The 26,970-nt window shown below is 38.8% G+C and overlaps 2 protein-coding genes across 5 annotated transcripts in view; one reads left to right on the top strand and one right to left on the bottom strand.

Annotated features, from left to right (window-relative positions):
• Positions 1–2,525: 2,525 nt before the first annotated feature.
• Positions 2,526–26,970, top strand: part of LOC108274105 (CDP-diacylglycerol--glycerol-3-phosphate 3-phosphatidyltransferase, mitochondrial) — a 29,691-nt gene continuing 5,246 nt past the window's right edge. The window contains exons 1-8 of one of the 4 annotated variants that reach the window (XM_047159313.2): positions 2,526–2,996; positions 18,866–19,052; positions 21,031–21,108; positions 21,325–21,421; positions 21,708–21,897; positions 22,542–22,720; positions 24,217–24,629; positions 26,846–26,921. In XM_047159313.2, the coding sequence (XP_047015269.1) occupies positions 2,977–2,996; positions 18,866–19,052; positions 21,031–21,108; positions 21,325–21,421; positions 21,708–21,897; positions 22,542–22,720; positions 24,217–24,629; positions 26,846–26,921 (1,240 nt within the window). In that variant the 5' untranslated portion in view covers positions 2,526–2,976. The other 3 variants (XM_053684982.1, XM_053684981.1, XM_017483975.3) reach the window with 3 other exon arrangements.
• On the bottom strand, positions 4,246–7,500 carry socs3b (suppressor of cytokine signaling 3b). The gene is made up of 2 exons (XM_017483973.3): positions 7,239–7,500; positions 4,246–6,537 (listed from the first exon to the last, which is right to left on the bottom strand). The coding sequence occupies exon 2, from the start codon at positions 6,376–6,378 to the stop codon at positions 5,707–5,709; it is 672 nt and encodes a 223-aa protein (XP_017339462.1). The 5' UTR covers positions 6,379–6,537; positions 7,239–7,500; the 3' UTR covers positions 4,246–5,706.

Genomic DNA, 26,970 nt, shown 5'->3' with positions numbered 1-26,970 from the left:
CATTAGATTGGTCAGTTCTTGCTGTGAGATGTTACTCCGCTCTTCAACCAAGGCATTTGCAAATACTCGATCACGTCTGGGGGGGCCACATGGTTACATGTAATTTTCCACTGCAAGGACAATCAGCTGTCCTTCCTATCTCCCTGTAGCACTGTCCTAGGTGTCTTACATTACAGACATTGCAGTTTATTGCTCTGGCCACAACTGCAGTCCTCATAACTCCCTGCAGCAGGCCTATGGCATGTTCACGCAGGTGAGCAGGAACTCTAGGCATCTTTCTTCTGGTGTTTTTCAGAGTCAGTAGAAAGGTCTCTTTAGTGTCCTAAGTTATTGTAACTGTGATCTACCGCCTACCGCTTGTAGACTGTTAGTGTCTTAAGGACTGTTCCACAGGTGCATGTGCAATAATTTCTTATGGTTCATTGAGCAAGCATGAAAAACATTGTATAAACCCTTTCCAATAAAGATCTGTAAAACTTATTTGGATTTTACAAAATGATCTTTAAAAAACAGTCTCCTGAAAAAGGGAAATTTCTTCTTCTTTTTTTTTTTTTTTTTTTTTTTTGCTGAGTTTATTTATTTCAGTTCAGAAAGCTTCCTCTCTTGCATTAGCATTCAGATTTTCTAGCCATTGGTCTACCTGGTTGGGTATACCCAACTAGCCCTAACCATTATACTGTATAAATACACATGTTGGCAAAAAGCATGTTTTTCCACAGACTTGCGTTTTCTGCTGAGGCTAATTTTTTCAAGCAACATTTTGGTTTCTCTGACTTTTATTGTAGTTATTCTTTTTTAAATAATAATTGATTTGGATGGCACTGAATCAATTTTCTCTGAGCTTCATCATAATTCAAGAACAAGTCTACTCTAGCACCTTTAATTTACTTAATCATTTCTAACATTGTGAGTCACATGCCATGAGCAATTTAGCTTATTGGCTCAAATTATGTTCCTAGGAAGTAGGCTCTAATAAACCAAAGATGGCACATCCCAGAACCTATATTTACTTGTGAATAATGTTCCAGTGAGCAACCATACTGAAATGAATAGGGGCAAATGCTAACAACTCTCTGTGGTTCCTATAATACCTTCATGGTTCTAGCTTAGACATGTGTTCTGGGGGCATAGGTTTAGAGGGAACACTGAAGGAAGGAGTTGTATTTGTTTGAATATGCTGTTTCAAACTTCTACCAAAATCCCTGACTGTACCTTTAAACCATACAGTGTGGTGCATATACAGTGGATTTCTTCTTCTTTGGTGAACATAAATATGCAACACAAGTAAAGCATTCATGTCCATATACGTTCCACATTTCACACATCCTCTCACACTCTCGCTTATGTACATACAAACACACGCACTCAAAACACAGTCTTCCCTGAGCCTCTGCAGTCGTACAGGATGTATAAAAAACGACCTCACATTCCTTTCCTGTTAGGTCAACCACAATATGGGACTGACACACGAGAGGACTGGACTGTTTCCCAGCACACACCAGCCCTCTGGAGTCCTGTTACTCCCAGTCACTCAGTGAGGCTTCTACACACACACACACACACACACACTTTTGAATACACATGGCAAAAGTGAGAACACTGCTTCTTCAGACTCAAACTCTATGTACCCACAAACTTTGCATTATTCAACATTGAAATATTTCAAATTTTTTAAAAGCATTAACTTAAGCATTAACCTATTAAAATATAAAAATGTGTATATTTTGTACAATTTTAGAGTGATTTTAACAGTTTACATTTGGTTCATCCAAATACTATTGGATTTTTATAGTATATACAATATGTGTAACACATACAATATTCCATATAGAAGTATAGAATTAGACCAGTTTTTATTTCAAATCTAGTGACTAGTTTAAGAAAATCTCACCTTATGCTTTTAGTGCACAGAGTATGTGCACAGTATAAGTCAGTCAGTAGAAGTTAACAGTGATTATTTTGCTTATCTTGCACATTTATTGATACCACGTACAGTAGTACATTAGTAGAATAATATAGTATATCAAGCCTGACAGTGTGAATGTGATTACACTCATTCACATAGAACTTATAAATATGATAAATATCTGCATGAATTTGTGTGTAGCTTCAAGCGTTCTGACTTCAGGAAACGAGCACTGATTGCAGAGAACTTCATAATGCAATCTCTGGAGAGTGCAGTGCACAGCAGTAGTGAACATCTCCTGTCCCACTTACCGTAGGGCCCTCAGAATGGTAGAGAGCAGAAAGAGGTCAGTGAGCTGATTTACAGGAAAGTCCTGATTACACCTTGTGTTGATAGCTGTGCAATGTAAACTTCCTGAATTGCAGTTCTGCACATTTTTCTCTCTCTGCAGTTTCATTCCTGTCTTATATGTGGAGCAAAACTGGCTTCTATGCTTTAATATGTGTGTGTGTGTGTGTGTGTGTGTGTGTGTGTGTGTGTGTGTGCGTGTTGTGTACACAAAAACAATGCTGTATTTGTGAAATGGGGGGGTTGTCGGGAACTCGAAGGCCCTGGGGCTTTGTGTTTGGCGGGCGTTGGCTCTGACTACTTCAGCTGTGGACCCGGTGACTGCAGCTTTTGTTTCTGGACCTTGAAGGAGATGGATGGAGGGAAGGAGGAGCTTAAACGAGTGTATGGAAAAAAAGTAATTTCCCAAATTACATGAAAGGAATACACCAGAGGACAGTGTTGTGAGATGCTGCCATTATGTGGGTCTTCAGGACTGCATGTGAATGCCTCATTGGCCAAGCATTTCCCATAATAATAACCAGTTACTGAATCTACCTCTCATCCCTCTGTAACATCCCCCAGCCCTCTCACACACGCATACAAAAATATAAAACACACAATGGCTCTTGTTTGGATGTCTGGTTTCAAAGAGTATGGAATTTACCCATAATGCTCTGGCACAGACAGAACTGAAGAAGGAGACGAGCATTTCAACTATAGTTTGTGCAGATGGATAAGTGATGGCTCAAGCTCATATTGTGTAAGGACAATTTAAAAATTAGCCTCTGCCCTAATGCATGAATCAGAGAACCTACAGCTCTCTGCATCTAGACAGCAGCTTGTAAACTTGGTCAACACTGACAGAAAAACTGCACGCTTTTTCTACTGGATATACAGTCATGTGAAAAAATAAATACACCCATGGAAATTGTTGGTTTATTTGACATATTTTGACAAGCAAACATTTTGCCCTCTTTGAAACGGTGCCTATTAATAAATTAATAAAATATTAATTTTTTCACATGAATGTATATGTATGTATGTAAATATATTATTCATATTTGAAAACTAAATCTGTCTCTTCAGAGCTATTCACTGTTTCGATATCACACAGAGAGAGTAAAGCCTTGATGACTGAGTGAGTAAGCTGAGACTGTGCAAACACATTACAATTAATTACTCTATTGATTTAATTCTTCAAAAGCCCTCTTCTACGATGACACTGTAATAATAGCAATTGCTATGTGCATTTCACTACTAGGGAATGAATTTACCTTTTCATAAACAAAATAATAATTTGTTTTGCTTAAATTCTAACACTTTCTATGACCAAAGTTTTCAAACATCTGTCTTGATTTGACTATTCATTGTGGATCATTTATTTCATTTTCATTTTAACATTAAGTGGTTTTGCATCTGCTACTTCTTTTATGGTGTGTCAATTACAATAAGAAAAGAAAGAGGTTTAATAACAGCTTTTACTTACAGTGCAAAATAATCAATCAACGAGTTGGTAATCAATGAGACATTAAGAGCCCAGAATTGGAGTCTCATCCTTAGAGCTAATGCTATACAGAATCTCTATGTCCTGTGAACACAGTAAATTAAACCCATTTTATACTCTCATTTCCATGGTAAGCATTATAATAGTCACATTTATATTTGAATATTTTCACATTACACTGAGGCATTACAGCATGTGTGATGCCCAAGTTTTGCTATGATGTGGATTAAGCTATATTATCAGCATGAAAAGATGTAAAGAGCTCAGTTTTGAGCTGAACAGAATGTACAAGGTGACATCCTGACAGCACAGGCATGAAATGTGAAGGAATGAAGTGACCCTCAGTCTTTCGTGTATCATAGAGAGAGGCGATATGGTATATTTATCATTGTGTGTGTCTGTGTTTGTCATGAGTAGTAAATGGGAAGTATGGCAAGTACTTTTGTTTAAATGTGCATGTAATAAACATAGTAACCAACTGAATAAAAGTTAAGCACACAAGATCCATTTTGTAAAAATATTACTCTTTAATATAAATTATCGAAATATTTTATAAATATAAATATGTGCAAAGTTCCTTGCTGCATTTTCTGTTGTAATGCCATTGTTTTCAGGTTTTCTGATTTTCAAGCTTGCACTGTGGGTCATTAGACTAGACCTTAAGATGCCAAATCTTTATAAAAGACAGAGTACAAAAACATGTTGTCCTCTTGTGGTGACACATGTAAACATTGTCTCTATTTGACAAAATACAAAAAAGCGAGAAAGCAATAATAAGTTGAACCATAAAACCTTCCACTGACTTACAATACATTCATTTAATTGTAGACAGCAAGTGCTGTTGAAGAAATACTACGTCATTGTTACTGAATGAGGAATATGAGGCATGACTGATTACTTCTTAGCGCATACAGAAGGAATGCCTCTGGTTTGAGAGGAACACAATCCTCCATGTCAAACTCCAGGATGGGTAAATAATGGTTTTGCATACTGTGCTTGGCTTTGTTTCACAGTATATGAACTGTCAACTCTTGGAAGTTTGTGTTGTATTGTAATATCATCACCAACATGTTGAATGTTCTATTACCATCTGAAGTTTCCCAGCAAAAGAGTGACACTTTTCCTGTCAAAAATAAAGTAACAACAGTCCACTAAGCTTTCCTTCAGAGACTGCTGGAATATCAGAGGCCTCTTTTGTCTATGTTGATCCTTTGTATTGATGCATTTATAAACATCAGTCTTGTGTTGTGACCCCGCATAGTTGCCAGTGTTGACCCAGCGGTGCCAGTAGTGAGTAGCCACCCCGTTTACTTCCCCACACCAACCTATGAGGCAATTATGTTTGGCAGCCTGCAGTGGAAATCTATATATCATTTCACACAGACGACGCTAGCCACTCAATCAAACACAGACGTCCAAAACTCTTCTTTCAACAATCAGTGTGTCAACTGGGGATGAAACTGTGTGAGAGAGCTTTTTATTCATATAGCAAAGACTAAAACTCAGCCATAGCAGCACATTCAACCCTTGTACTGATCACCTATCAACTGTGTTAATATTCAACAGGGTTTCTGTTTTTTCTCCAAACAGACCCAAGAACAGACTCCAAAAGTAGGAGGCTAAAACACAACGCCTCTGATCATCTGCTTTCGGTCCTGGCTGCTCTGCTGTTCATCCCATTGCATGCGAGTCCATACTTTGTGCTGTCCATCAAACAGCAACTCCCTGCCTAAGGTCAAACTATAGCGGGTGAAGGCACAGTAGGCTACAGCTGGCCCGCAATTCTGATAGAGTCAGAGACCTTCTCAGAGCAGATGACTCATACACTTATTTAACTTCAGAGCTTCATAACACTGCACTGCTCTCCATCTTCCTGTGGGCTTTTGCTGGTCAATTCCACCACTACCCAGCATACAGTTCTGTATATCTGGTTCAGTCTCTGTGCTCCAGAACCATGTAATGGTTGTTATATGGGTGCATCATACTCCTCAAGGAACTCTTGGAGCGACTGAGGCAGCTGGTCCCGTTTACTAGACACATCTATATGGCCGTTAAGTGTCTTGCGGCAGAGGTGCTGCAGTGTGGACATGCTGGAGGCCAGAGGGCGCAGCAGCTCCAGTGGGATTTTCTCTCCTCCAGAGTAAATGAAGTATGTACTCCCATCTGCCCCACTGCTGCCACCTTCACTGTCCACTCCAGATGTGACTACAGACACGGCCCCTGCTTCTCTGGCAGAAGGCATATAATGATGTATGAGTTTCAGCACACAATCAAAACGTGGCACAGTTTGCAAGCTGCGTGGGTCTGTTTGCAAAAAGAAGGAGCAGGCGTCACATTGGATGCGCAGGTTCTTGGTGCCCGTGGCCGTTTTCACGCTTAAGGTGAAAAAGTGGTGGTTGTCAGAGCTGTCACGCACCAGGAAAGTGCCGGGTGGCTCAGTGCTCAGCAGAGCGCTGGCCTCCTTCCCACTCACAGCGTCCCAGTAGAAGCCGCTCTCCTGCAGTTTGCGCACAGCCGCCAGAACCATCTGATACTGCGCCCTGGAGCTGAAGGTCTTGTAGCGGTGGGCAGGCAGGCGTACTCCGCCTTGGAAGGGGTTGCTGCTCATGGCGCCGTCGAGCCTGCTGTGCGTTACCATGGCGCTCTGCCCGTGCCCCGTCCCGGCTTGGGGGTCCAGGGCCGCGGGCTCGTCCCAGCCAGGGTGCACAGGCACCACGCAGCACCAACACAATGCCCAGCGCTCCGGCACCTCCTCAACATCCAGAATCAAGGACGGCTCAATGGGTATGGGATGCAGCTGGAAAAAGAAAAGAGCAAAGTGTCAATATTTGCATATCTGATTGATGCCAGCACATCCTTGAGGGTGTCCTTAAGGCTAACAGCCATGGAGACAGATAAACTGGTGTGCAATCGACACTTTATTTTTAGTTAACTGCTGCAATACCGAGCGTGTACATCTGATACAGGCAACACTTCGATCGCACACAGGTTTTTGGAGAGAGATGTGTGAATGGGGTCCTCCAGTTCATTCTGAATGACCCATTTCCTCATTCGTGCCAAGCGGACTCTTTCTCATGTTGCAATGGAGATACTCTGAGCTCGACACAAAAGCAGAGAGGGGACAAGAGAGCCCCTTTTCATGCACTGAACACGAAGCAGCCGTAACGCTCTAGTCTTCCGAACCAATGGTGGTGGGATTTACAAACACGATCGCAGACTATTTCATTGAAGCGGCTTCTTATACCAACAGAGTATCTCCTAATAACACCACATTACATAGATACATGTACATACATACATACATAGTAACCGGTGTTTGTTTATTTATTTATTTAAACCTAATCTAAAAAAAAATCCGACTCTTCCCGAAATGTAGCACAATCTAAACATACAGTACATGCTCTTAAATACCCGCAAATATACAGTCCACCTGTATGATCCGCATACGTTTTTAAAATAGGACACAAAAAAGAGCAAAAAGATCAGCATTATAGTTACCTTGAAAGTCTTATCCGAGCCAATCTTGTAGTGGTGTTTAAACGGACGTCTCTCTCTCTCTATCTCTCTCTCTCACACACACACACACACACACACACACACACACACTTCTGGAGCGCTCCTTTCCCCGCTGTTAAAATGGGTACTGTCGGGAAACGGTTTTATGGCAGACGATGTTGTGTAGTGTGATAACGTTCTCACGTCTCCCCCTGATGAGGGGTTAGTGGAAGTCTTGCTCTCTTCATCGAGTGGGAGCCCACTGTATTTCTGAACGGCTCCACCCACCCCTTCTCTTTCCAGTAAGCAACACACACACACGCACACACACACACACACACACACACGCTTTCTCTCACTCACTTGGCGGATTGCCATAAATAATCAGCATGACCTTTTTCTACGAGACGATTCCTGGTATTCACACTCCTCCCTTCCCCCTCTGCTCTTCCCCGTCAGGCTACAAGGTGAAAAAAGTTGAAGCGCCCTGCAGAATTAAGCTTCACACGACCGCATTGATGTACAGTAACACACCGCTTCTTTTTGCTCTTAGTTCCCCCCACATGAATTTCTGCAATTTCCTTTTATAAATCGGTCGCTCCGATGTTTTATCGCTTGGATTACTGAAAAGCTATCCGATTCCAGGAAAGCAAATATGCAGCCTATTCTACAGACAAATAAATAATACAGCTCTGTGTGTGTGTGGGTGTGTGTGTGTGTGTGTGTAAAGATGATCTGAAGATGTTTTATTGTAAACGTTTGCTTGTCTAAACGCATATGGCTCCCATACCTATAGTCAGATTTAACATGGCAGCTCTGATTCCGTAAAACTGTCCTGTACGCCATCTATAGGATGGACAGCAAGAGGATGCGTCCTAATCCACATACTACAGCACTACATAGTGTGTCTATGTAGTACAGCATGATGCGGTTTCGGACGTAGCCATGGATACAGGGTCTTTAGCTTTTTTTCCTTTTGTACTGGCACACCCTAATATATATATATATATATATATATATATATATATATATATATATATATATATATATATATATGTATATATATATGTATATATATATATATGTATATATATATATATATATATATATATATATATATATATATATATATATATATATATATAATAAACATTGACTAATTTCAATTACTATTACTTATTTCAGCACTCAAAGTCATGAAAGAAAATATTAATCGTCCAAATATGCAGTAATAATAATAATAATAATAATAATAATCCACTACAATACATTTCAGCGTCCATTTTGAGAACTTGTCTCTATCATATATTTTGTTTCTATATATACAAATACAGCTTTCTTTAGTATCTTTATAATCTCTCTTAATCCTCCATTTTATTCTTTCCTTTACAGAGTTATAGGCTACATCTGGGAGTACTGCAGTTCTACAGGATGTTTTCTGTGCACTCTGGGACCTTATCATGTTTTCATAAAAGATAAGATAAAATGGGATTCGCACATGCAGAAATACCTTTTGGGTGGTTCTTAAATTTGAAGCCGTCACGTGGCCATCTTTTACCGTCACCCTCCTGCTATTTTTAATAAGCACCCAGTGTTCCATATTAGCAGTACCTCAGGCACTAACGGCAAGCTGTAATCTACCTTATTCTTGCTACCCAGTAATTGCTGATACGAGAAATACAAGAACTGTTTGTAAACTGTAGCCTTAAGCCAAAAACTGCCCCAAAGTAACAGTTTGTGCTGTACACTTATATTGTCACAGAGGTCTGTATTTCACATATGAAGATCTAAAATATGGATTAGGCATATTTTAGACCTTCATATGTTAAGGCACAGAAGGATAAATTTCAAGTTAATTAATGACTTAATAACCAAGTTATTAGATCATTATCAAGGTAAATTACACATAATTGCAACAATACACGTGGCTCTTAAAATGACCCCAAAATGATACCTTCTTGGTGAAATGCATTTTATTCGCCATGTAGTGTTTAGTGTTTTGTCCAACGCACCAAACACAGACAGGGGGGTTTGTGACTTTAAGCGCTAAGAAATCTACTCTGTACTTGCTGGCTGTTGTACCAAACAATCGTTCACATAAAGTTTCGACTCTTCAAACGGCTTTAGAAAATAAAAAATGGCGGCTCCCATGACATGGAGGAGACTTGTGTACTCTGTTTACCCCCCGGCTCTTTCCGGAATTTTCTCTAAAATTTCGGACAGGTTCTTTAGGACACGTGACAGAAGAAGAGGGTAATTTTAAGTTACTATTATCCAGCGTGTACTAGAAGTGTGTATTAAATGGCAGAATAGTCGTGAAGCTTGTTATTGGTTCTGTGCTGGTGTGTCAGTTTTCCTCGCAGTCAGACATCACACTCTGCTTTAGCTTCCAGAGCTAATTAACGTTTTAGCAGAATATTAGACCAAAAGACAAACAATGTGCGTGCTGGAAAGATCACTTACCTAGCGTAATTAAATAAATTACTTAGTTAGAATGATCAATGTTATTAGTTTGGGTTATTTATATCAAGTTGTTTGTTTTATCTGGATGTTTAATGGCTTATTCACGTTTTTTTATTATTATTATCAAACGTAAACAATTTATGGATTGTTTGTTGCTTTGCCTTAGCTTAGCGTGAATGTCCACTGAGTCTATTACTTATAAGAAGTAATGTATAAGTCTAGCATCTTTCTGAGGGTTATGGTGCTGCTAATAAGGTGGATGCAGTGCTCTTCTGTACTGTAATATGTTGTATAGACTTCTTTTCACTTTATGACCAAACGCGAAAAATAATAATTCAGTGCAGTATGTCATCCGAAATTCACCACGTGTTTAAAAGGGACACTAGTTGTGTTGACATAAAATACTCAGTCAAACGTCACTTGTATGTTTTAGATGCAAATGGTTTAGAAATCAGAATTTGCAAAATAATGTTAGGATAAGTTGGGTAGGGAATGGGGCAGTGGTAGTTCAGTAGTTAAGACACTGGGTTACTGATCGGAAGGTTTTGAGTTCAAACCCCAGCACCACCAGGCTGCCACTGCTGGGCCCATGAGCAAGGCCCTTAACTCTCAACTGCTTAGTTGTATAAATGAGATCAATATAAGTCCTTCTGGATAAGGATGTCTTTTAAAAACCAGATGCTGTTAAAAATGTGCTTTTCATGAGGATTTACATTTTAACACATGCAGTTTGGCTTGTCTATAGGTCTGAAAACATGAAATTGTTGAAAGTTATTGAATTTAAGTGTTTGCCACAGCAACTATTCTTGAAAAGTCTTGAACTTAGGACTATGTTCACCTGGACATGTTTTGGTGTGGAATGCTTACCACATTGAAAGGTGAATAAAGTGCAAGCTAAGGATGGTATAGTAGTACAGGCAGGTTTTAGTTTGAGGCTTTGAATCTTCATAAAGCATGTGGATAATGGAAAACATGCTATAAGCAAATTGTGCCAAGGTGGAAATAGTATTACACAAAAGATTCAAATTGCTGTCATTTGGCAAACAGTATTTTGGCAATCAAAAATCTATTATTGAATATGTTCAAGCAGTTTCTATTGTACAGTTTTATATCTGTCCTCAAACCCAACAGTTGGAAAAAGGAACAGTGATCAGTCACACGTGTCTATGATGGAGCAGAACTGCACTATGTGGCTGTAATGACTGTTTTACCCTACAGTGAATAAGAAGTTTTTTATAGGACACTTTTGTAGGACACTCCATTTAGGGAGCACTGTTATGATTGCATTTTCAAGCATTTGGTAATATTTAAGGATGAGATCCTGCTACAACGACCGGGTGAAATTGAGTGACTCATTTGTAGTGCATACCTGTGTTAGAGTAGTGAAATGGACTCTCAGTTCTTTTTTTGCCGCTAAACACAGGAATCTGTCCTTTCATAGCCACATTGTAAAAGCAACCTACAGTGCCCTCCACTACTATTGGCACCCTTGGTAAATATGAGCAAAGAAGACTCTGAAAAATTGTCTTTATTGTTTAACCTTTTGATATATTAAAAAAAAAAAAAAAAAACAATAAACAAAAATACTCTGCTCTCATGGATATCAAACAATTGCAACACAGGTTTATCAAAAAAAAAAAAACTTTGTTAAATATAGATGTGCAACAATTATTGGTACCCCTGTGAATTGATATCAGAAAAATATATTTGAAGTATATTCCTATTATATTTAAATTTTTTAGTACACCTGGGTGATCAGGAACAGGAAATTGTTCAACCATGACTTCCTATTTCACGGGGTATAAATATGAGGTAACAAATTCCCTTAGTCCTTCATAACAATGGGAAGACCAAAGAATATAGCTGTGATGGTGGCAAAAGGTTGTTGAGCTTCACAAAATGGGAAGCATTGAAAATGGCCATTTCCACCATCAGGGCAATAATTAAGAAGTTCCAGTCAACTGGAAATGTTACGAATCAACCTGGAATTGGACGCGTGTCTATACTGTCTCAACGCACTGTGAAGAGGATGGTTCGAGTGGCCAAAAAATCTCCAAGGATCACAGCTGGAGAATTGCAGAAGTCAGTTGCGTCTTAGGGTCAGAAAGTCTCCAAAACTACAATCCAATGTCACCTACATCAGCACAAGTTGTTTGGAAGGGTTTCAAGAAAAAAAGCTTCTACTCTCATCCAAAAACAAACTCAAGAATCTTCAGTTTGCCAGACACTACTGGAACTTCAAATGTGATTGGGTTCTGTGGTCAGATGAAAACAAAATAGAGCTTTTTGGCAATAAACACCAGAGGTGGTTTTGGCACACACAGAGAGGTATCCATATGGAAAAGTACCTCATGCCCACGGCTAAATATGGTGGTGGCTCTTTAATGTTTTGGGGCTGTTTTTCTGCCAGAGGATCTGGACATTTTGTTAGGATACATGGCATCATGGACTCAAATATCTACAGATATTAAATGAAAACCTGGCTGCCTCTGCCAGAAAGCTTAAAATGGGCCGTGGTTGGATCTTCCAGCAGGACAATGATCCAAAACATACATCAAAATCAACACAAAAGTGATTTACTGACCACCAAATTAAGGTCCTGCCATGACCATCCCAGTCCCCTGACATGAAACCCATAGAAAACCTGTGAGGTGAACTGATGAGAAGAGTCCACCAGCGGGGACCTCGATATTTGAAGCATCTGGAAAGATTTTGTATGGAGGAATGGTCTAGATTCCTTGCCATGTATTCTCCAACCTCATCAGGCATTATAGGAGAAGCCTCAGAGCTGTTATCTTGGCAAAGGGAGGTAGCACAAAGTATTGACTAAAAGGGTGCCAATAATTGTTGCACATCTATATTTAACAAACATTTTTTATAAACCTGTGTTGTGTTTGCAATTGTTTGATATCCATGAGAGCAGAGTATTTTGTGATTATTTTGTGATTATTATTATTTTTTAACAAAAGATCAAAAGGATAAACAATAGACAATTTTTCACAGCCTTCTTTGCTCATATTTACCAAGGGTGCCAATATTAGTGGAGGACACCGTACATCAGTTTTATTCTGCTCTAGACACTTATTTCAGTCCCTCCAGGATTTAGCATTTTTGTGATCGCAGAAATTGATGCAAAATCAAGCAAACTCCGCAATATACACAGGAGCTTGCAACTTTTCAAAATTATCACAGATTTGGGCCAAGACACGTCATGTGACATAATCACAACATGCATTCAGCCAAATCCCTCTTCAATTCACATGCGTTGTTCATGAGTACAGCTCTTCTACTCATTAGGAACATTTTAAATCCTTCTAGAACAAAAGGCAGCTCTGTGTATAACATGGGTTGTGTGTGCATTATGGTTGCACATAATGGAAATGAAGTTACTGTCTACAGTTGTGAACAGGTGAAATAGCTGACAGTCCACTGCCTTCATCCAAGTTCATATTTAAGGATGCTAAAGAACATAATGTGCACATATAATATGAAATTGCTTTTAGTTGATTCATGTGCACTGACACTACTGGCTGACTGAAATGGTTTGTTTAAAGAAATCATTGGCTAGATTTAAAAGGGACGTGTGTCTCATATTCTAACTGTGCCCACACGTTGGGTGTGTACTCTGAAAATTCATTATTATTGATATTTGAATTCACACACCTATTTAAATTACAGCATGTAATTCTGTAATAAACATCTGGAGGTTGCAGTGGACAGCTTTAATCAGACTGAATCTAATCTAATTTGAGGAACTTCTCTGTTTTTGAGTCAGTACAAATAGGCCTACAAAGAAACTATACCTGAATGCTGTAATGAATAAGAACAGGTATGATCACAGTCTCCATTGGTGGGACTAGTTTGTAAGCGAGTGACAGTTATTAGATAATAGAAGGCAGAAGTTAATAGGTGCAGGCAGAGCCAGTGACTCATCCGTGTCTTTTATTTTATTTGATTTTGTCTAGGGTGTTTACAGCACATACAGGGCCATGGTTTCTGGAAACATAAAAGGCACCTCCTTCCTTTTGTTTTGAGAGGAATAATTTGAATATGTGTGGTCGGAGTGGCTTTTGCCGAGAAAAACACGTCTGGGATTGGTTTGTGTGAACTCCAAATGACCTTGGTGTTTGGCAGAAGATCTGAGTATGACTGTAGAGTTAGACTTCAAGCCGTCTATCCCAGGCCATATTGTTGCCTTCTTGTTATGAGTACTGTAGTTTTTGGCACCAGCTCTTGTGCTGTGTTTAGGTAGCTGTACTGTGTTGTGCTGCTCCAGAGTGATATTGAATATACTGAAGGTTTAGTCCTCAGAGCTGATGCACTGAATTGACACTTATTAGCCCAAATAGAAATTCAGGACAAATTAGGACAAACACTGAAACCAAAACCCCAATTTTTTTTTTGTTTGTTTCTTATAGAGCTACAACTAATCGGTAAAATCATTAATAATCGGTTATGAAAATCGTTGTCAACGAATCTCATTATCAATTAATTAGTCTGCTCACGGCACGGGGCAAGTTTACTCACTGTGTTACTTCTGTTCTGAAAACCCACATCGTAGAGTACAGACTAAAGTTGCGTCCCAAATGACATACTAGCACATAGTGTAAGTGTATATGTACTCTACCGTCTAGTGTATGAATTTTAGAAGGGTAGTATTGTCTCAAATGAACACTAGCAGTTTTTACTAACTGGAAGTACAGTCATTTTTGACATATTTGGACAAGCAAACATTTGATCATCTTTGAAACGGTGCCTATTAATAAAGTTGATATACTTAAACGAACTCACGAAAAACCAAAGGAAAATTCACTTTTTCAATCATTTATTCAACAGAAAAACCAATAGATGTGATATTCTTCTGTGAAAAAAGTAAGTACATTCTCTGGCTCAGAAGCTAGTATTGCCCCCTTTAGCAAAAATAATTTCTAGTAGGTATTTTGCATAATTGTCCGTGAGGCTTGCTGGAATATTTAACCACTCTTCCATGCAATATTCTTTCAGTTGCAAGATGTTTGAGGGTTTTCTTGCATGTACTGCCCGTTTCAAATCCCCCACAACATTTCAATGGGATTCAAATTCAGGCTTTGACTGGGCCATTCCATAACCCTCAATTTCTTCTTTTTGAGCAGATCTGTGGTGGATTTGCTAGTGTGCTTAGGATCATTATCCTGTTGAAAGGTCCACTTTCGGTTCAACTTTTGGACAGATGGCCTCACATTATCTTCAAGCACTTTTTGATATGATGCACAATTCATAGTTGAATCAGTGAATGCCAACTGTCCAGTCCCTGTGGCAGTGAAGCAACCCCAAACTATAACATTTCCACTGCCGTGCTTCACAGTTGGTATGAGGTGGTTCTTCTGAAAAGCTGTCTTTGGTCTGTGCCAAACATGCCTGCTTTTACTGTGACCAAACAACTCTTTGTTTGATTCGTCTGCCCAGAGCACATTATTCCAAAAGGCTTGGTCTTTGTCTATATGCTCATTGGCAAACTGTAGTCTTACAAAGGCTTTTTCCTGGCATACCTCCAATGCAGGTCAAATTTGTGCAATCTCTTTCTGATTGTAGAAGCATGTACTTTGACACCAACAGTTGCAAGACATACTAGCATATCCTGTGATGAAATTTTGGGGTTCTTGGAAACTTCTTTTTGCATCAGACGGTCTGCTGTTGGGCACCATTTGTAGATTTTTTTTCCTTACAGTAAAATGATGTATTTCAAATAATTTGGAGATCTTTTTAAATCACTTGTCAGACTCCTAGGCATCCACAACCGTGTATATTATGTATGTATAATTAGTTGCAATCAAAATGATTCAAACCCCATTGCAAATCAGGTTTATTGTTAACATTTACAGACTTTCAGCTGTTTGCAATGAACAAATCAAACAAAAGCTATTGAAATAGTTCAACACAACGAATGCTTCAAGTGGTTTCCTCCAGTATCAATATTATTCAACCCCTTCATGGCAAGCATCTTTAGTACTTAGTAGAGCACCCTTTTGCTGTTATGACCTGATGCAAACGAGATACATAGCCCTAGTTTCTTAATTTTAGTAAACAAAAATGTTCCAAATCAAATGCTAAAGTTAATATCTTGGTGAGGTAAAAACATTAGCCTTAGCTACTAAATCATTTTGAGGCAGAGAACTTGTCTCTGATATCTATTTTGTTTTTATAGATAAAAATACAGCTTTATTTAGCATCTTTTGTGATGCAAGCCAAAGTACATTTGCAAATCACTTCTCTTTGTTTTCATTAGCATTTTCTATACTGTCCCAGTTTTTTCGGAATCGGGGGTTGTACAACTGTGAAACAGTAAATATATATTTTTTAAGTTTTTGTCTTTCATTTTTAATCAGACCAGCTACTCTGTGCACACATCCTTTTTCATCTGAATTACTGGTAATAAGGCAAGTAATTTATCCTCATATACCAACCAATTCTGTCTTCAGTGCAGTGAATGGCAAGTATGTTTGACTGGTGATACTTGGTTTATGGACTGTTTGTGGTGAGGGATCTCTAATGAAAGTGTCAAGGCCAATTCACACCAGAAACGTTTCTCCTACTAAAGCATTTTCACAATGTTTGTCAAGTCGGTAAAGTTAATTTTTCAACAGACACCCATTTTACACCATGGCACTGCTTTCAATACGGCCCTGTGTTAATCAGTGTTGGATTTACACTGCACTTAGCAAGTGTACATTTTCACTTCAGTTCTATCTCTGCTACATGCTGCATGCAGGACAAGTATAGGTTCTAGCTAGAAACTATACAGAATATAATATTCCTGCTACAAAGGCTGGGGGAGTAACGGAAACATGTAACAGCGTTATGTAATCGGGATACAAAAAAAAATTGGTAATCTGTTACAGTTATGTCAAAAAACAGTACTCCGATTACAGGTATATTTAGTAAAAATGGGATTACGATCAGGATTATAAATTTTTACATTTAAAACCAAATAAATTAATCTTTTTACATAACACAATATAGACTGCTGCTTGATTATAGTTCTGGTTCTCTCTTGCCAGTCGTAACTCACATGAGCAATCTCTTGGTGCATGCGCAAATAAATTTTGTGCAACGTTAATTTGGTAGAAATGAACATAAATTTTTCTCTGAAATGCTTTTGTGATGTACTGTTACCCACATGAGGGACAGCAAGCTTTTTAAAAAATTTTATTTTATTTTATTAAAACACATCCAAACATTGAATATGCTTTTAAGCTCTAAATAAACATATTTATATCATATTGCTTTTCTCTTGACTTTATTTACATATGTGACCTTGAAGTAATCAAAAAATAATCAGATTACATTACTTTCATATTGTGCTACTTGGATTACGTTACTGATTACACTTTTTATGAAGTAATTTGTAACGGTACATTTTTAAAGTAACCTTGCCAACCCAGCTACATAATTCCATGTAATTTAAACAGCACAGTGTAACGTAATGGCAGAACGTTGATGAGAGCATTCACATGACCTTCTACAATTTTGCTAATACATAGTAGCAGAGAGAAGAAATACTGTGTGCACAATACTGCAAAGTTTAGGATTTTATACTGGAATACCTCTTAAATCAAAATTCTAGACAAATCTTAAAGAAAATGCTTATTTAGGATAGAAGGCACCAAAATGCATGACAGACATTGCTGGTAACAAAATAAGTGTAAATGATAATTGAGAATGCAGAGCACACTTTTACAATTGAAATTATTTTTAAGGTGTTATATTTTTTTTACATTCTGAGAATCTGGGGGAAAATGGGGAACATAATTTAATGTATCATTTCTTTTCTTGTGGCCAAAATTTGGTGTCCCTACTTCTGAGATGTAATGTTATTTAAGTTTATTCATTTGGTCAATGCTTTCATCCAAAGCTATTTAAAAATGAAGCACAAAGCAGTAGCTTGTAGCTCAAGCATCAACAGTAGAGCTCTAATGTTTTTGAACTCTCACTCTTCCAGTCACTAGTGCAGATCCTTAATGTCTAAACTCCTGCTTCTCCACCAGTAAACACTAGCAGTCTACTCAACAAAAACTTCAAGTATTTACTTTGGGGGATGTGACACAAATCAGTATTGTGTCAGATATTTTGTAATGCTGTAATTTAGGGTGTCTGAGGTTTTCACAATACATGTTCATACTTTGACATTCTTTCTAGCCATTGTCAGCATTAGCCAATGTGGTGTTGAAAGATCTCCATTACATACTCAGGTTTAGGAAACCTTTCCAGAGTACATTCACTCTTTAGCAAGATGCTGACGTCACTCTGTATTTCAGAGTGTGAAGTTTCACTCTTTACTGGAAAAGAGAAGGTGGAAAAAAATGTGTGTAACTAGTTTGTTCTTGTTGATACTTTCACAGCTTTTTTGGTGTGCCCCAACTGAACTTTATCTTTGGTTCCAATGTAGGTCATGTGTAGATTAATATCCATGCATTGGTTTTAAATGGCTTTAATACATTTATAGGAATATTTTATAATCCTAACCAACAATAGAAACTGGTCTGGGGAAAAAAGTAATGGTAGAAATTTCCTAGAAATTAGCTTATTCAATTATGGGTAATATTGACATGTCATAAACTGACAGTTAACAATTCTAGAATTGTATGTATTTTTTTTCTAATAAAAGGTACTTGACAGAACTTACAGAGATAAAACAACCTCTATGTGGCATAATAAAAACTGTCCATTGAAGAACCTGAACAATTGAAGAAGACCCTCATGTGCAAACACTTTGGTGCCTTTAAAAGAACTGTTTCACTATGAAAACAACTAAGTGCATTCACGTTTAAAACTGTTATCTCAAAGTAAAACGAGCAAATCTATTGTTTGTTCCCCTTTTTAAACACTGCTTTCATCAAGATGTTGAAACTGGGGAAAATGGGTCTGAAGAAATGCATTAACCAGAAATTATCTCATTCTGGCTCATTGTCTCATAGGCATTTTTGAGCTTCATCACAATTTCAACACGTCCATGTGTACAGTTTTAGAAGGACGTGCATTTCCTTACACCAAGAGGCATTTTTCTATTTCATATTCTTATTTTTGTCATGACAAATTTACAGACAGTTTCTTTCCCTGTATAGGATTTGTGTTTTTTTAAGTCCATCTTTTCAGAATTATCTGTCCTCCCCACTTTGTTCACCCTGTAGGTCCTCGCTGCTGCTCCTGGCACCACTCCTGGCAGATACAGACCCTCTGGTGTCCAGACCGCCAGGCTCCACTGAGGGCCTCCAAGCTCACTTCCACTGGATTGCTGACCATGTGCCAGCATTCAGGGTTCCAGGGGGACGCATACACATCCTCCAGTCCCCTGATGAGTTCTATCAGGCTATGAAGGTGTGTGAGAGTGGGTTTGGGTTTGTGTGGGTTTGTATTATGGTGTGTGTGTGTGCGTTCTCTGTGCATGAATACATAAGTTGTAAGTTAAACATGTATCTACTATGTCATGCATTAATTTTTTCAAACCATAATTAGTGTATGAAGCCAGTGTGTCAGTTGAACAGTGGACTTTTGAGTGTGAGTTTCACCAAAATTAATGGAAACCAAATGTTAGGCTCTAATGTTGAGGAGTCGATCTTTATCCCTTCTACCTTGTTGGTACAGAGACTTGATACGCTGATTCTGTGAAGTGATTGTGTGACGAGCAGGTCATATTGTGAAAGAGTAGGGTCATTCCATTTCAAGTGGTCCAATGCAGTTTGCTCGACAGTTTTTAATTTTCCTAATTATATTTAGTGATTTATCACTACCTATTAGCTTTGCAAAACCACCAATTTTTTTTTTATAATTTTACTTGGTTTAACTACGTCGGCCATCTTTGTGCCATGGCACGCAACAAGTTTGGTTGTTTACAGAAACCTCAATATCTCTGCTCAGGATGCTCCTTGGAACAACAACTCTCTAGAGCACATTACAAGGTACATGTACATATATAAACATTTTACACATTCTTGTTCCTTAGACTTGGAACTTAAGACCAAATTTAATGCTCAAGATTGCTCACAGTTCCATTTTTAGGGTTAATTTATAATTAGAAGGGTTCATGTCTCAGTTTAAAAATTTATAGGGGTACCTAGGTAAGTATATGGTCAAGCAGAACATATCAGGTTTGAGACTTCTTTTTTATTAGGGGGTGAGAGAGTGCAATTTGTTTAAATAAAAAAAATAATAAAAAGCCCTCTTTCAAGTTGAATATCTCTAGTGGATATAGTGGAACCTGAAATTTTCACAGAAATAAGTCCTCTATAGTAGCATTCTGCTGTAAAACTTGTGAGTTTGAGATTGGAGGTATACTCTGCAGGACAGTGGGCCTCGAGAGCCAGATTTGAAGAACCAGCCTGATCTATCATGTCAGTACAGGTGTACAGTTGGTATGCGTGAATAGATTTGATCCAAATATGGAATTACAGTGTTCATTTGGGTGTTTTACAAACAGTGTCATAAACAGGGCTATGGTGGTGTTTCTCCTCTGATAAAGCTCCAAAGTGGAAAATTAAAAATGGCCACGCAACCAGCTTTGCAATTATTGGACCACTTGAGATGGAATAACCCAGTATGAAACATACAAATTTTATACTAATTAATAACAACTAATTTCATTCTCTAAAAAAAAAAGTATGGAAAATTGAGATCTGAAGCTAGAGATCCAAATAATTAGACTACTATAGAGACGCCAGGCAGACGTACACATAACAGGTGACTTTAAATGCGGGGACTATTAATGCAGCAGTTTGTTTGCTTCTTTACAATTGGTACTAGCTAGCAATCAAGGTAATTAATGTCCAGGCTTAAATAGGAAAGGAGAATGTTTTACAAATTACAAAAAAAGCCATGTCAATTTCTGCGAATTGATTAATATTTTTTTTTAATGGGATGAAATATACTTAAGACACCCAACCATCACACCCACATGTGCTTATTGAACATCCCATTCCAGAATTAATCTCCCTTTGCTGTTCTAATAACCTCCATGCTTCTGTGAAGGCTTTCCACTAGATTTTAGACCATGGATGTGGGGATTTGCTCATTCAGTCACAAGAGGATTAGTGAGGTCAGGCACTGATGTCAGGTGATGAGGCCTTGGGTGCAGTCAGCGTTCCAGTTCATCCCAAAGGGGTTCAGTTAGGTTGAGGTCAGGATTCTGTGCAGGCCACTTGAGTTCTTCCAATCCAACCTTGGCAAAACATGTCTGTATGGACCTCCATTTGTGCACAGGGGCATAGTATATGTAGTGTACTGGAGCACAGTGCCAATGTAACATTAAACACCACTGCCTTTAATATGTTGATCATGTGCATGTCTGTTTTTTATACAGGCACGAATCAAGACAGCCAGAAGTCGAGTGGTGATTGCATCCTTGTATCTTGGCACAGGACCACTAGAGCAAGATCTTGTATGTTTTCTACAAGTATTGTTTGTTTAACTTTAATTGTGTATGACTTGCCGGATTATTGTGAATAAATAATGTATTGGGTTAAACAGCAGTTAACAGCTAATGAATTAGCTTAATGGTGTTTGCAGACAATGGTTAGTTGAAATAATGCAATAAAATATTTCATTATATATTTAACAGGTGGTTAAAGAGTTATGTCTTGCACTTTTCTGGTAGGTTGATTGTATTGAGGAGGCACTCAGATGCTCTCAGGAAGAAGCTGCTGCTGATTTAAAAGTGTCTGTACTACTTGACTACACAAGGGGATCAAGAGGTTTGGAGTACTGGTGTCCCTGATGCTCTTGCTCTTTCCTTGTTCTCTTTATCTTTTAAAAAAACAGATAGTACATAACCAGTTTGACAGCGTGCAATTATTCTTCCTGAAAGAAATTAAGATTGTAGTGAGAAAAAACCCCATTCATCTTCCTACTACTTCTACTTCCTTTTTTGAGGAATGCTTTCAGCTGTCAGTGTGGAATGTGTGTGAGAGTATCTGGGTGGTTTTATTAGTGTAAACTGTACTATTGTATACAATATGTGTGGATTTGTGTTTGTTCTAGGAAAGAATAACTCTCGAACGATGCTATTGCCATTGCTGCAGCATTTTCCAGAGCAGATGAGGGTGTCTTTGTATCACACTCCAGACCTGCGTGGGCTGCTACGCCTCCTAGTGCCTGAACGCTTCAACGAGACTATTGGCGTACAGCATATCAAAGTTTACCTGTTTGACAACAGTCTCATCATCAGTGGGTATGAACTGCTGAACACACTCATATACACATTTGTTGTCAAGTGTTGCAATAAACTACAGCATGCTAAGATTCACTATATGTGAGAATGCACAGAGAGTATCCGAAAGTTGGTTAATGTATGTGAATTGTAATTGCCGTATTGGCCTTCACAAAACTTGTATTGTAGGATCTTGCAATATGCAAATGAACTCTAGGAAAAAATCCCATAATTTTTTGTTCTGTGAGCTATCTGACTTCTCAGTTGTTCCAAATAACCATTCTCTGTGTGTGTGTGTGTGTGTGTGTGTGTGTGTGTGTGTGTGTGTGTGTGTTTTTTAATTATTTGATGAAGCATAGCAATTGTGTGATTTTAAAAACAAATATTTTGGTTAAATTAATGCAGGCCGACCTTTAAGCATGCCACATCATGGGCTTGTCCGGGTGTTTTAATATATTATAAAGATAAGTAAGATGACAGTCACAGTTTGTGTCAAAACATTGGTTCAGGTTATATATTGTTCTTTTGTTATATGTAATAAACACTACTGGGTAGATGGAGTTTTATCAGTTCTATCAGTAAGGGTTGATCATTTGTATTATCTTGTCACCTCTAACCATGAGGCATCAATGGTGTTTGCTCATTCATATAATCTTCTTTCGCAGAGCTAATCTGAGCGACTCATACTTTACTAATCGTCAGGATCGTTATGTGCTGTTGGAGGACTGCCAAGAGGTGGCTGATTTCTTTGCGGAGTTAGTGGGAGCGGTGGGTGACATATCGCTGCAGCTTGCACCTGATGACAGTGTTCACATGATGGAGGGAATGGTGCACCCTTACAAAGGCAAGTGGTACTGTCCACTAAGCTGGATATCATTGAAATATGGCACCACAAAGCTACGTAATAGCTGTGAATTAAGGAAGTGCTTAAGGAAGATTGATGGCAAGAGCACTTGATTGTTCTTTCTAATGAATAATGCTTTGACACACCCACTAACATAGTTGACTGGGATCATCTAAATATAGTGAAAGATATTTCCTTGTAGTCTTTGCACTTTCCATATCACATCCCATTTCTGATCTATAAGGTTCAAGAGAAATGTCGTAGCCTTTCTTTTAGTTGTGTGTCTTGCATTCAGACTGCTCCCCAAGCCCACAGACAAGTGAATGAGTGATTACGCTGACTCCATAAGCTCAGATCTGTAATCCAAGCACCATCACGGAGAAGCCAGCGCCGGACCATGACATAACCACTGCCGAGCGAGACTACAGTTCATCACACATCCCAGATATAGAGTGGTGATGTCATCTTGCTGGTGGTAAACGATCTGCAAATGGAGGGAGGTAGGGAGGGTGGAATGGATAGATGAACGGGAAGGTGAGATCTAGGCCCTGCTGGAGTCTGCCGGGATAATAATAATAATATGAGAGGGATGAGCTGATGTGCTGAGAGTGAAGGAAGAGAGTGATAAAACAATGACTGGAACATCATTAACAAGAATAGCGAAAGATGACCAGTAGCCGCATAGAGTATGTAATTGTATTACTTTTATACCCTCACACATTACTAATAAATTAAATAGAGGAGCGAGAAAGCCTAAGCATACACCCTCCTTCCAGTGAACTGGAGAGATGGCTCATTGAGAACCCCATCTGCTGACTGTGCACTTCATTGCCTGTGTAGCTCCAGTAATCGGATCTTCCTGCCTGTCGGTAAAAGCAGCTGAACTCCACAGCCCTCTTAACTGGATGTGTTTGGTCCTCCGAGGCTTTAGAGGCTTGGGGTTTCTGGTGCACTGCCTGCGGGGAAAGCCCCTGCGTTCACCATTAAAGCGAAGCTTGTTTGCTCCACTCATTTTGTGGCTTTACTTCCTTATTGCATTTATCAAAACAGTCTTCCAATCAGCCTCTCCCTCTTCATTCTTGACATATCATCACTGTGGAGAATGCCACCAAACTGGCCCTGGATCAGTTAGATTTGCCTGTACGTTGAACTTATTCATTATTTACAGATTGCATCTCTTTCTCTGACTCACTGTGCCACATTATGTCTAGCAGAGGCGCCAGGCTTTGACAGAGCGCCTTTCCAGATGGTCAGCAGTTATTGACCTGCGTCTCTGAGGTTTGGATCATGCATTTGCAAGATCCTTATATGAGCAACAGCCTCTCATGGAGGGCCTATCAAATGAAAAAGTCATTTTGGCAGTGCTGTTTAATAAATATCTACATCAGTTTTGAAATAAACTGGACTGCTGAATTTCATGAATACAAAAAAGGGATGGATAAGATTCCTTACCTATTTGTATCTCTGAGATTATCTGTATTATCTCTGATTCTCAGGTAATCGAGTAGATTTCTCAAATTCAGCACAGCAGCGGATTATGGAAGTAATGAATTCAGCCAGGACACGACAGCATATGCTGGAGCTGGATTCCATGTCGAAAGTGGAAAGTGGAGAAGAGCATAGTGACACCTGGGTCTTCCCGCTTGTGCAAATGAAACCTTTGGGCATCCAGTTGGATGAGGTGGTAACACAGAGACTTCTGAGGGAGGCAGATGGGGACTCCACAGTCTACCTAACATCAGGCTACTTTAACCTGACACGAACCTACATGAGACTAGTACTGGGAGCTGCAGCAGATTACCGCATCCTCATGGCCTCACCAGAGGTCAATGGATTTTTTGGGGCCAAAGGGGTGGCAGGTGCCATTCCCGAAGCTTACATTCACCTTGCCCATCAGTTCTATAGTAAGGTGAGCAAATATTCTGTTTAGCTAGGCTTCTGTATTTGTTGCATGGCACATGTTTTCAATACAGTCCCCTCTGAAAGTATTGGAACAGTAAGGCCAATTATTTTGTTTTTGCTGTACACTGAAGACCTCTGGGTTTGATTAAAAAAAAAAAAATGTATATTTAATTTTCTGATATTTAAATTTTTTGGTGCACAAAAGTATAGGAACAGATAGTCTTAAAGTAAATAACATTTCGGTATAATACAGGTGTATCTCAAAAAAAGTACTTTAATTAAAAAAGTGGAACTTTCATATATTCTAGATTCATTACACATAAAGTGAAATGTTTCAAGCCTTTTTTTTTTTTAATCTTGATGATCACGGCTTACAGCTCATGGAAATCAAAAAGCCAGTATCTCAAAATATTAGAGTAAATAATTTCTAAAACAGAAATGTCGACCTTCTGAAGAGTATGTTCATTTATGCACTCAATACTTGGTCCTTTTGCATGAGTTACTGCACCAATGCAGCGTGGCATGGAGGCAATCAGCCTGTGGCACTGCTGAGGTGTTATGGAAGCCCAATTTGCTTTGATAGCGGCCTTCGGCTCGTCTGTATTGTTGGATCTGGTATCTCTCATAGAATCTCTATGGGGTTCAGGTCAGGCGAGTTGGCTGCCAATCAAGCACAGTAATACCATGATCAGCAAACCAGTTATTAGTAGTTTTAGCACTGTTTTTCTTTTCCTTTAGTTTCCTTTTCCTTGTCCTGCTGGAAAAGGAAATCAGCATCTCCATAAAGCTCGTCAGCAGATGGAAGCATGAAGTGCTCTAAAATTTCCTGGTAGACGCTGCATTGACTCTTAACTTGAGAAAACACAGTGAACCAACACCAGCAGATGACATGACACCCCAAATCATCACTGACTGTGGAAACTTCACACTGGACTTCAAGTAATTTGGATTCTGTGCCTCTCCACTCTTCCTCCAGACTCTGGGACCTTGATTTCCAAATGAAATGCAGAATTTACTTTCATCTTCCCAGTGATTGTGGTTATGTACTGAACCAGACTGAGAGATTAAAGGCCCAGGAAAGCTTTGCAGGTGTTTTGAGTTAATTATCTGATTAGAGCTATTCTCAGGTCGGCATTTCTGTATTATAAACTCTATATTCTAATATTTTGAGATACTGAATTTTTTATTTCCATGAGCTATAAGGCGTATTCATCAATGATTTGAATTAAATTACGGAAAAAAAAAAATACTTTTCCACGCTATTCAAATTTTTTTTATATGCACCTGCATTTGTTTGCATATCCCTTGCTTGCAGTAACTGCATCAAGACCCACTGACGTCACCAAACTGTTGCATTCTATGTTAATGATTCTTTTCCAGATTTGTATTGCAGCTTCTTTCAGTTGTTGTTTGTTTCAGGGAGTTTTTCCCTTCAGGAGGTGAAATGTTGCTTGAAGGTCTGGTGACCGACTTGGCCAGCCAACAACGTTCCAGTTTTTTCCCCCTTATGAAGTCCATTGTTGTGTTGGCAGTGTGTTTTGGGTCATCGTCTTGCTGAAAGAAGCAGCTCCTCCCAATAAGATTGGATGCATTTCTCTGTAAATTGGCAGACAGATTGTTTCTATAGACTTCTGAATTCATTCTGCTGTTACCATCAAGAGTTATATCATCAATAAAGATTATTGAGCCTGTTCTACAAGCAGCCATACAAGCCCAAGCCATGACACTACCTCCACCGTGCTTGACTAAAGACCTCATATGTATTCAATCATGAGCAGATCCTTTCTTTCTCCACACTTTGGCCTTTCCATCACTTTGATAGCGGTTAATCTTGGTTTTAGAACTTTAGTCATCTTTTCTATGGCCTCTATACTTTGTCAAACTGTGGAGTATCATACTTTCACCCCTGCCATGTGGAGGTGGTTGTTATATAACTTTACTTGTGGTTGAGATCCACACAAAAGCTAAACATATGTCAGTTCAGGAACTCCTGTTTTGTTTTGTTTTTTCTTCAGAACAAACTGTACGGTAGAAAATGTCACAATTATGCCATGTGATGAGTTTTCCCCAGCTGCCATACCTACCTAGAGACAGTTTAATCAACCATCCACCCAAATCTATGTACCTCAGTTGTGATGATCACAGGGTTGCTGTGAAATAATGGTGTGTTTTTATATCGCACTACAATGTATACAAGCTAATGCTGTAGTAATTTGTATATAGGTGTGTGAGCTGGGTCAACAAGATAGGGTCCACCTGCATGAATACCATCGGCCTGACTGGACATTCCATGCCAAGGGTGAGTGAAATTTATTATTTGCTCTGATTTATATCCTCACGTCACTGTA

This window comes from Ictalurus punctatus, chromosome 13, assembly GCF_001660625.3.
Source record: "Ictalurus punctatus breed USDA103 chromosome 13, Coco_2.0, whole genome shotgun sequence".
Classification (NCBI taxonomy): domain Eukaryota; kingdom Metazoa; phylum Chordata; class Actinopteri; order Siluriformes; family Ictaluridae; genus Ictalurus; species Ictalurus punctatus.
Note: the sequence above shows the minus strand (reverse complement) of the source record. Positions and strands in the feature narration are given on the sequence as shown.